Raw genomic sequence first — 12,045 nt, forward strand, 5'->3', positions numbered from 1 at the left:
AAAAAAAAAAAAAGACAAAAATTATTTGTTGACACTAAGAGAAAGCAAACTTAACTTTTATGTATGTGAATAATAGTATTAAAAATCATAATTAAGCTATAAAGACAGTAAACAGTCATACTAAAGTAAAATTCCCATGGTATTGGCATTAAATCAGGTCAAATTGAAACATTTGTTTCACTCACACATGTAAGTAAAACAGTAATTTAAGTAGTAAAAATAGAGGCCCAAGACATTAATACCAGTACTCAGAGGTAGTGACAGGCTAATCTCTATAAGGCAAGGCTGGTTTACAATTCAAGCTCCAAGCCAGACAGGGCTACATAGCGAAAACCTATCTCCAAAAAAAGTGGAAGAGAGACATATACAGCTGATGCTACTACAACACTAACAATTTTATAATGCTCTTATGAATCACCTCTTTAGATTAAGAACCTCAGCAAAATTCTCAAATTGCAAGATACTACTGTGTGGTTTATGTATATAATTTTATCCACAAATTACATGTTTACTGAAGTATTTTTTTCCATTGCCAGAGGGAAAACTCAGGGGCTCATGGCAAAATTTCTGGAACTGGAGAGATGGCTCAGTAGATAAGTGCATTTCCTGCTCTCACAAAATATGAATTCAGTTCCCAGTGTCCACATATAGAGTGGATCAAAACTGCCTCTACCTCCAGGTCAAGGAGATCAAACGCCTTCTAGCTTCAGCAGGCATATGCATTCATGTTCACATTCTCTCCCCCCCACCCCCCAGACACCTCTCACTACCTCCCTCCCTCTCTCTACACACACAGAGATACACACATAAAAAGGGATACACACATAAAAAGAGATACACACTGCTGGCCTAAAGTTAGGTCAAATTATTTGTCTGGATGTATAGGGTCCGGTTTTCAATCTCCAGGACCCCACTAAAAATGTACTCCAATTACCATTTTTAATAATTATTTGTATAAATATGGAATGGGTGGTAAAAATCTGTAGCCACATTTGTTGGGAGCCATTCAGGGCAGGCTAAGGCTAGCAGGCGGCCTTCCTGGAGGTGGCCCACTGTTTTCTGCATGGTCTGCGATGAGTAAGCTTGATGGTAAGGTTCCAAAGAGACTTCATCTCAGGATTGCTTCTTGCAGCTGATACGCTTTTCCTGTCATTATTAAATTAATATAATAATCCCTGGGCATTAGCCCACTCTATTGATCAGATTTCCTGCATATCATAAAGATAAACTATGCTGTTTAGATGAATTCATGAATCTATAGAATTCCTGATTTGATTCAAACAATTTTAGGGAGAAAGTTTTAAGAGATGGTATTAGTTGTTTTGCTAGAAAGATCTATTAACTTAGAATCAAAAACAGAATATCCCCATTCCTCATATATTAAGTAAAAGCTGCATAATAATAAGTATGTGGCTGATAAGATGGCTCTTCTAAAGGACCTGAGTTCAAATCCCAGCAACCACATGGTGTCTCACAACCACCTGTAGTGAGATCTGCCACCCTCTTCTGGTGTGTCATAAGACAGCTACACTATACTTAGATACAATAATAAATAAATCTTTGGGCTGGAGCAAGCAGGGACTGAGCGAGCCCAGTTGACCAGAGTGAGCGGGGTTGGCCGGGACCAGCAGAGGTCCTAAAAATTCAATTCCCAACAACCACATGAAGGCTCACAACCATGTATACACCTACAGTGTACTCTTACATAAAATAAATAAATAAACCTTTTTTAAAAAAAGTACGATGAGCCTTCGCAATCACAATAAAAAGAGAAAACAGGCTTGAGACAAATTTGTGTTCATGGAAAAACATTTATGTTCAAGTATGAAGCTACAGGTATGCACTATGATAATACAAGACCATGTAAAAATTGTTCCTTTGAACTTATGAGCATATTAGAATGAAACACCTCTTTGAACTTAGTGCCAACATCTTTCTTTAACTCCTGTTTTATCTAACATTTTATATCTGAGATAATTTTCTAAAGAACTTTTTATTGAAGAAGATATGAAAAGGGGCTAGAGAGATGGCTCAGAGGTTAAGAGCACTGTCTGCTCTTCCACGGGTCCTGAGTTCAAATCCCGGCAACCACATGGTGGCTCCCAACCATCTGTAAAGGAATCTGATGCCCTCTTCTGGCCTGCAGGATACATGCAAGTAGAATATTGTATACATAATAAATTTTTTTAAAAAAGGTATAAAAAGTCTAAAGAAAAGAAATAGCTGGGCAGTGGTGGTGCATGCCTTTAATCCCAGCACTTGGGAGGCAGAGGCAGGTGGATTTATGAGTTTGAGGCCAACCTGGTCTACAGAGTTAGTTCCAGGACAGCAAGGGCTACACAGGAAAACCCTGTCTCAAAAACAGAACCAAAACCAAAACAAAACAAAACAAAAAAAGAAATGAAGTTGTTTGGATGGATGGATTACCTTAGGGGGGGCTCTGCCCCATCCATCCATTCATATGTATGTCTGTTAGTCCACATGTACGTGTGTAGGTATGTGTGTGTGTATTTGTAAGCATGCATGAATACTTGTGAAGTTGCTGAGACAGATGATGGTCAGATCGGCCAGAGTGTAGGTGTATGAATATATATGCCTACGCGTCTGTGCATATTTGCCTTTATAAAGCATTAATACTTTTCCTTCTTTCCAATTCAGAGAGGCTTCTGGCTCCCTGGACAGAGACTAGAGCTCTAGCAATAAATTCTTTACCTAACTACCACCACCACCCACCCTACCCCATTCCCGCTGTTAGCAACAAATGTCAATAGAAGCCTGAAGCTTCTGGCCTCAGTGTAACTTTTTTTTTTTTTTTTTGGTTTTTTTCGAGACAGGGTTTCTCTGTGTAGCCCTGGCTGTCCTGGAACTCACTCTATAGACCAGGCTGTCCTGGAACTCAGAAATCGGCCAGCCTCTGCCTCCCAAGTGCTGGGATTAAAAACATGCACCACAACTGACCAGCCTTAGTTTAAGTTAAAGTCAAGATAGGCATAAGTTATTATAGAAAACAACCCTATTCTCTCACAAGACCATTTGCTCCCACTGATGATCTCCCCCCTTGACTGCTTCAGAGTACCCAGACTTGGGCTAGCCCCACAGCACACACTGTTGTTTGTGATTAGCAGAATGTCCTTCAATCTACTATAGAGCCCAATATATCCATTATAATACAATGGACAGCCTAAGAAAAGAAATAAAGCTGGGTTGGTGGGCATATGCCTTTAATCCCGGCACTCAAGAGACAGGGAGGGGGTGGGGGTAGAGGAGAAGATCTTTGTAGTCTACATGGCAAATTCGAAGCTAGCCAAGGGCTACATAGTGAGTGAAACCCTGTCTCAAAATATTAAAAAGTGAGAGGAAATCAGCACTGAGAAAACGGCTCAACTGGCCTATTTCACCGAGCTTGAGAATCTGCGAGCTGGTCCTAAACAGTCTCTTAAAAAATGACCACACTCTTATACATCTGTAACATGAAGCGGGGCGGGGAGGGGGACGTGGCATGTGAAAGACAGGCAGGTAAGAACACTGACTACTCTTCTGAAGTTCTTGAGTTCAGATTCCAGGAACCACATGGTGGCTCACAACCACTTGTAATGATATCGACACCCTCTTCTGGTTCGTCTGAAGACAGCTACAGTGAATTAAGCCAGAGCGAGCAGGGGCAGAGCAGCGGGGTCTGCAGAGGTCCTGAGTTCAACAGCAGCCACACACATGATGGTTCATGGCCATCTGTACAGCTACAGTGTACTCATACACATAAAATAAAAAAATGACCACACTCTTATATATCTGTAACATGTGGGGGAGGGGGCATGTGAAAGACAGGATCTCCTTAATAAGACATAAGGTGTCTTCCTTACTATTGCTCAATTCTATTTACTGAGAAGCAAGAGTCTCTCTCACTTAATACAGAATTCAGCAATTCAGAGAACATAGCCTGTCTCCTTAGGATAATGGAAAATTCTGACATTTAGTTTTAATGCTATCTCCTGGGTTTTGCTACTTTTAAGTACTTTTTTAAGTTTACTATTTTTCGCCGGGCAGTGGTGGCGCACGCCTTTAATCCCAGAACTTGGGAGGCAGAAGCAGATGAATTTCTGAGTTCCAGGCCAGTCTGGTCTACAGAGTGAGTTCCAGGACAGCCAAGGCTATAAAGAGAAACCCTGCCTTGAAATAAAACAAAACAAAAGTTTACTATTTTTCCACTTGATCTTAATTAATACAAAAATTGTTTGTAAAAATAAAATATAAAAAATATATAAAAATGTAAAAGAAATAACCCTTTTTAGTTATGCATGGTGAATGTCTGTGCATAGGTGTGTGAGTGCAGATGCTTAAGAGGCCAGGAGTGTCTTGTCTTGTCTCCTCCAGCTGGAGGCTCCTAAAGGAGATGCTGGGAATCAAACTGAGGTCTTCTGCAGAGCAGTACACTCAGGCTGGAAAGACCAGTCAGCGGTTAAGTGCACTGTCCAGAAAACCATTCCCAACACCAACATGGCAACACAACCATTTGTAAACCCAGTCCCAGAGAGTTTGATTTCTCCTTATAACCTCAAGGGCATTCCAAGCATGCATGTGGTACAAAAACATGTAGGCAAAACACTCATGAATATTACATAAATAAAATCTAAAAGTGATTTAAACAAAACCTTTAAAGAAAGAAGTATATGCTCTTAACCACTGATCCATCTCTCCAACATATCAATTTTTTAAAGATTTTTTTTTATGAAGATCTGTACATCATGTACATACACTGCCTAAGGAGACCAAAAGAAGGAATTAGCTCCTCTGTACCTGGCAGTATACATGGTGTTAGCTGCCATTTAGGTGTTACAAACTGAACTTGGATCCTGTGAAAGAGCAGCTAGTACTTTTAACTACTGTGCCATCTCTTTGGCCCCCAACAAATAAGCTATTAATGATAGAAATATTTGTATTAATACTATGCAAAAATCCTGTCGTTCAAGGTTTACCTACTTTCATATTCACCAATAAATCTTCTCTTGTGGGTTTGAGTATGGTTGGTAGAGCCAGTAATAGGGACACTGAAGCAAGAAGACCCCCATGGAATACATGAAACACTGTCTCAAAAACAGTAATTACGCCGGGCGGTGGTGGCGCACACCTTTAATCCCAGCACTTGGGAGGCAGAGGCAGGCTGATTTCTGAGTTTGAGGCCAGCCTGGTCTACAAAGTGAGTTCCAGGATAGCCAGGGCTATACAGAGAAACCCTGTCTCGAAAAGCCAAAAAAAAAAAAAAAAAAAAAAAAAAAGCAAAACTGTAATTACTATATTATTGGTGGGATATGTGAACCATGCCACAAGAGGAACTGGCACAGAACTGTTGAGGTAGAGCATGTTCAAATCCCGGAAATCTCAAAATTTGAGACCAGCAAGAATAGACGAGACTAGGAGTAACAGGAGAGACGAGCTCCTTCCCTGTTTCTGTGCATGGCTTGGAGCTTGTAACCAGGCTACCCCCATCCAGGCTCAGTCATGTACTCAGCACTGAGACAACTCAAAAGATTAGCTTTCAGCCAGATGACCTTTCTCTCATCCTGGATATTCTTACCCCAATAAAGTGTGTTCATTCAAACCCACCCCTAATAAAGAAATACAAACAAGCTAAAATCATCTTAGAGAGCTGCCTCATTAAAGATCATTGTTGAGGGAAGGCTGTGCCCCAACCAGACCATAATCCTGACTATCAGGCAGCAGTATCTGACAACCTGGAAGGAAGACAGACTATGGACCCATCCATTCAGGACTTCACCCAATCCTCTGTGAGCAGATGCATTGGAGGCAGTGCCCAGATACAAGAAGAGAGGCAAAACACAGAACTACAGCTATTTACTTATCAGTGAGTTATCCCTTTTAATCTTTTCCTTTTTGCTCTGTTAAATGGAATTCTGCTGTGAACAGTTGCTCTTTTTCCATCATGTATTTATTATTCAATACTTTTAGCAGTATAAATTTAAAGAAATTTTGTTCTATGGTTTGAAAGCTAATGATCTCATTCTCAGCCTCTGTCTCAATCTGTTCATCTTTCTCCTCCGTTTGAAGAAACTGTTTGGCCATTAGAAGCTGTCATGTTGACTTTTGGGTTCTTCTGACACAACCTACCATGTTTTGTGTACTTCCTTACTACTGACAGAATTTCTTTGTTATTAGGGAATGGCACTTACAAGAATGTGGGAAATAGGTGTGCTCATTGTTGCTGAGACATCACTGTTTTGGGGCTCAGTGCTGTAAAAACATTAATCACATACTTGTACTTCTGCATCTACCTATCAATACTAAAAGCCTCTGACCTTGCTCCAACAGTGAGAAATCTGAGTCTCATACTAGAGTTACTAACTATTCACTTAACAAAGACTATACAATGCTGGGTGTAGGAGTGCACACCTATAATCTCAGCACTTGAAAAACTGAAGCAGGTAAGCCTGCTTGAATGTTGAATGTACGCATTCAAATGTACACAAGCCCTCCACACACGCAATAGTATATAAAGGAAGTGATAACCATACCTTTAAAACTAGATTAAAGAATAAATGTACTGTTTGTTGTGTGTATGTAAATACATGGGCGTGTGCCTTCAAGTGTACTTGTTTATTTTTGAGAGCTGTTATTATGGCTCTGAAGAAAACAGAGTGATATATTGTATTCCCAAATACTTCCCCCACTTCTAAACCCACAACCACCTACTGTCAACATGTGCACTAGAGTGGCACATTTGTTAAAATCCATGGACCCCAATGATAAATCATTATCATCCAGAGTTCAATGGTTCTGTTAGGTTTCAGTTTTGATGTGCATACTGTAAGTTCAAAGAGAGACAAAATGCAGCATCATACATACAAACCAGTCTTACTGCCCTAAAATTCTGATTTCCTGAAAAGGGCTCAGAGATGTAAGAGCTGCTTTTGTGGAGGGCTTTTAGATTCTCAGGATCCACATGGAGGCTTACAAGTGTAACTCCAATTCTGAGTAATCTGATACATGTTTCTGGTTTCTACTGTATACATACAGGCAGTTTCATATACATACAAAATAAAAATAAATCCTTAAAACAATTTCCCTCATCTTCATCTCCACTCACTACCTCTGACAATCACAATCATCATCTCCTTGGCTTGCTGTTTCTATAGTAATTGGAGTCTGTGGTGGTTTATATATTCTTGGCCCACGGGAAGTAACACTATTAGGAGGTGTGGCCTTGCGAAAATAGTTGTGGAATTGTTGGAGGAAATCTGTCACTGTGTAGGTGGGCTCTGAGCTCCTAGTACTCAAGCTCTCCCCAGTACAGAAGAGCGAGCCTCCTCCTGGTACCTACAGGGGAAGTCTCCTCCTGGCTGTCTTTGGAGTAAGAAGTAGAATTCTCAGCCCCTCCTCCAGCGCCATGTCTGCTTCCTGCCAGGAATTATATAGACTGAACCTCTGGAACTATATTCCAGCCCCTATTAAATATTGTCCTTTTAAGAGTTGCTTTGGTGATGGTGTCTCTTCATAGCAAGGAAACTATAACTAAGTTATACAGTACCTGGCCATTTTAGACTGTTATCTTTTACTCAGCAATAGGCATATTAGGTTCCTTCCATATCTTCTGACTCGTTCATTCCTCTACATCATGTCAAATATTCTATTGTCTAAAAATTTCAGCTTATTCAAGTTCATTCTTTTGTCAAGGTCAGTTGTAGCTACATAATAAATATACAATGTTGGGGAGGGGGAGATCCTTTTTTATTAGTTTTTTATGTGCATTGGTGTTTTACCTGCATGTATGTCTGTATGAGGGTGTCAGATCCCCTGAAACTGGAGTTGTGTGCTGCCATGTGGGTACTGGGAATTGAACCCAGATTCCTTATATAATACTTTGAAAACAAAACTTTCCAAAACAATAATATCAACTTTGTTTCATCTAGCATAGCTTTGTTTAAAACACTAACTTTGGGGACTAAAGAGATGGCTCAGCAATTAAGCGCACAATCTGCTCTTCCAGAGGTCCTGAGTTCAATTCCCAGCAAACACACGGTGGCTCGTAAGTATCTATACTGAGACCTGATGCCCTCTTCTGGCACGTAGGTTTACATCAAGATACAGCACTCTAAACAACAACAAAACAAAAACCAAAAAACATTAACTTTGAAAACTTGAAGACTAAGTACTATACATACCTTGAACTAGGAATGTAACTCAGTTGGTAAAATGCCTGTTTACCATGCAAGAGCCCACCACTACAAAAACTGGACATAGTGGCACAAGCCTGTAATTCTAGCACTTAAGTAAGGCAAGAAGGTCTAGAATTTGAAGCCAATCTGGTATACAAAAGAATGATGAGCCAGCCCCATGTTACAGAGTGAGACCCTGTCTCAAAACGAACCAAGCAAAATAGCAATCCAAATGTATGTATATCTGGAAAAACTGGCAAATCACGAGCACTCTTATAATACATTGCAATGCAATCGAAGTGACCTTAACCAGCTAAGAGTCACAACAAGACCAACAAAAGAAAAAGTTATGGCATGTTCTTTTGTATTTCTACTATTTTTACAACTTGTTTATAATAAATGATTAGAATTTTCTCAGCGAAACACACATATTTATATTAGATGTTCTTTTACCTCAGTTGTATTTGCTTTCGTTTCTGTAGTTCTTGATTTCTGAGTTCTTCCAAGCGTCTGAGTTCTTCTTGACGTCTCATTAGATCTAGAAAATATTAACTACATATTAGTATTATTTAACCTTCCTTTTCTGTTTTTAGATCTAAAAGTGGAATCTCTATTACTGGCACATATAAGTGCTAAGGAAACATTGTTTCTACTGCTTCCTTTCTGTTTTGTTTCAAGGACTTAGTTTTATTTTGTATAGATGAACATTTTGTCTGCATATATGTGCGTACAATATCATGGCTGGTATCCAAGGAAGCCAGAAGAGGACATTAGATCCCCTAGAACTGGAGTTACAGATAGTTCTAGGTACAGTGGTTAAAGCTGGGTCCTCTAGAAGAGAAGCCAGTGCTCTTAACTGCTGAAATAGCTCTCCAGTCACCACTTTTTCTTTTTAGTCTTTTAATTTTTTTTTTTTTTTTGAGTTCTTTGAGATAAGATCTCACAAACAAATGGTTCTCAACCTATTGATTGCAACCCCTTTGGTGGAGCAAATGAGTCTTTCACAGGGGTCACCTAAGACCACCTGAAAACAGGTATTTACATTTCAATCCATAACAGTAACAAAATTACAGTTATGAAGTAGCAATGAGAATAATTTTATGGTAGGAAGTTACTAGAACATGAGAAACTATATTATAGGGTTGAAGCATTTAGGAAGGTTGAGAACCACTGCTTTGGACCAAATGAGAACTCACTATGTAGTCCAAAGTAGTTTCAAATTCACCACAGCCCACCTTTCTCAGCTTCAAAAGTGCCAATATTATACACATGAGCAACCAAAAAATTGGGATGGAAACATGGCTCAGTATAAGAGTATAGCACATATTGCTCTTGGAGAGCCACTCAGCTCCATTCTGGTATCCACATAAAAAATAAACTCTGTAACTGTACCCCCAGGGGACCCAAAGTCCTCTTCTGGCCTCTTTGGGCCACAGACAGACAGGCCATACACTCAAGCAAAACACTCACTTACATAAAAAAAAAAAAAAAAACAATTCTTTTTTTCCTGAAACAGAGTACCCCTGCTTGTCTTGGAACTACCTCAATAGACCAGGCTAGCCTTGAACTCCCAGAAGTCTGCCTGCCTCTTCCTCCTGAGTTCCAGGATTAAAGGCATGCACCACCACTGCCTTGTTCTAAAAGAAATATTTGCAGAGTCCAGTAAGACTGTTAGAAACACAGTAAAAGATCTGTATTTTTATCCTGACAGTAAGAGAATTTACCAAAAGGATTCAGAGGCGAGTCATCAATGTTTTCTACTTTCTGAACTCACTTTATGTAGCCTAGGATAACCTTGAGCTGATCCTTCAGACTCTATTATGTCAAATGTTGGGAGTACAGGCATGGGGCACCACATAATACTAAACATTTACTCTAACAGGTATAGCGGTGCACACCAATACTTCCAGCACTTGAGTGAAGAGTCAGGAGTTCAATTTTATCCTCCAGTATACAGCCAAGTTTGAGGTGAGCCTGGAGTACATGAAACCTCACCCAATCTCAAAAAATATGTAAGTAAATACACACCCTAGAATGTTTTTTAAAGCTAAAATACCAGAACAGGGGCTGAATAGTTATACACTTAATTCTAGCACATGGGAGGTAGAAGTAGGGGAATTAGGAGATCAAGGTCATTCTCTGCTACATAGAAGTTCAATGTCAGCTTGAGTTACAGGAAAGGGCTAAAAAGATGGATCAGCATTTAAGAGTCTGGGCTGCTGCTCTTCCAGAAGACTTGGGTCTAACTCCAGGCACTCAAATGACAGCTTGCCACCAACTGTAACTCCAGCCCTAGGGGATCTGACAACTTCTGGCTTCTGAAAGGACTGCACACACACGGCTCAAAGACACACATTAAGGCAAACACCTAATTCACATAAAATAAAAACTAAAATAAAACAAAAAACCTCCAAAGAAGAGACAAGGGCAATGCGAGCAAATGAATGAATGTAACAAAGAAACAGAAGCTTCTAGGAAATATTTGAGCAGTCCATCTTACTGTTAGCTATGCCCTCTAATGCCCTCTCTGGCTTCTGAGGGACAACATGCACACTTGTGACAAAGGCATACATGCAGACATCATTTGGTGCTGTCATAGAGATCTAAATCTGTAACAAATCCTTTCCAAACTTTTTACATGAGGGATACTCAATCCCTACTAAATTTCTGACTTAAAAAAAAAAAAATTCTCAATAGGCAATGGTGGTAAACGCCTTTAATCCCAGCACTGGGGAAGCAGAGGCAGATGGATCTCCATGTTCAAGACCAGCCTGGTCTACGAGGCAAATTCCAGGACAGCCAGGGCTACACAGAGAAACCCTGCCTTGATTAAAAAAAACAAAAACAAAAAAAAACCAAAAGAACAAAATCAAATAAAAAAGTTCTCCTCAGTTGCTGTGGCTCTAATTTGAAATCCCAGTACTCAAAGATAGTAAGGTGTCAAACAGTGCCTGAGTTACCAGGTAAGAAGATGGTCTTTAAAACAACAACAAAATTTTAGCTAATATATTGAGTTACAACTCCTTTTTCTGAACTCCTAATTGGCAAGTTAATACTACTAGCACACAACACTCAAATAGCAGAAACAAGCAGATTTCTGCCAAGTTCAAGGCTAATCTGGTATATACAGAAAGACTCTGTTCTCCAAAACCACAACTAATAATAAAGGACTAATACATGTCATTGTCAAGGTAAACATCTCCTTTACCTTGTCTCATTAGCATTAACTGGTGTTCATGTCTAGCTGCTTCCATCTCTGCCTCCAGTTTCTCTTTGGCTTCTCTGATGTTTCTATCAACTTGTTCACGCTGCTGCTTTTCCATTTCATCAAGAGCCTTCCATCGAGATGCATATTCAAATTCAAACGTCCCAGGCTGAGCAAACCGTGGTGGCTGTTCTCTTTCCCTGTATTAACATTAAAAACATACAAAGGTGTATACTTAAGAGGTAAACAACCACAGCGAAACATAACTATCGGTTATTGGACATTTATGGCCTGAACAGTTAGGCACCATACATTGTCTCATGGCAGGATCATGAAATAGACTCTATAAAACATAAATTTATGAAATTTTCAAATAGTGCCCAATTAATAATAAAATCATGATTCAAACTTACAAAATGCAATGCTCCAACCTATGCTATTATTACTATCCCTCCATAAAGACTTTCTCATTTTCATTCTGAAGCCTGCAACATACAAGCCCAATAAGCCCTTTGTTAGTAGTCTTAGAATCAAAACTTCTTAGTAATAATAATATGTACCAAGCTAAGTGGCTGGGCTAAAGATAACAAACCATCTCACTCTACCTGTAATTACATATTTAACAGCTATGCCCTTCTAGGATAGACATTACCAGTCGGCTATGTTTTTTTG

At 39.6% G+C, this 12,045-nt stretch overlaps 1 protein-coding gene across 3 annotated transcripts in view; it reads right to left on the minus strand.

The window, feature by feature from the left end:
* Positions 1-12,045, minus strand: part of Pspc1 (paraspeckle component 1) — a 79,868-nt gene that overhangs the window by 52,130 nt on the left and 15,693 nt on the right. For all 3 annotated transcript variants that reach the window (XM_031362296.1, XM_031362297.1, XM_031362295.1), the window contains exons 4-5: positions 11,377-11,573; positions 8,622-8,706 (exon numbers count right to left, since the gene is read on the minus strand). In XM_031362296.1, the coding sequence (XP_031218156.1) occupies positions 8,622-8,706; positions 11,377-11,573 (282 nt within the window). The remainder of the gene's footprint in view (positions 1-8,621; positions 8,707-11,376; positions 11,574-12,045) is intronic.

Source organism: Mastomys coucha, unplaced genomic scaffold (genome assembly GCF_008632895.1).
Source record: "Mastomys coucha isolate ucsf_1 unplaced genomic scaffold, UCSF_Mcou_1 pScaffold9, whole genome shotgun sequence".
In the NCBI taxonomy this organism is placed as follows: Eukaryota; Metazoa; Chordata; class Mammalia; order Rodentia; family Muridae; genus Mastomys; species Mastomys coucha.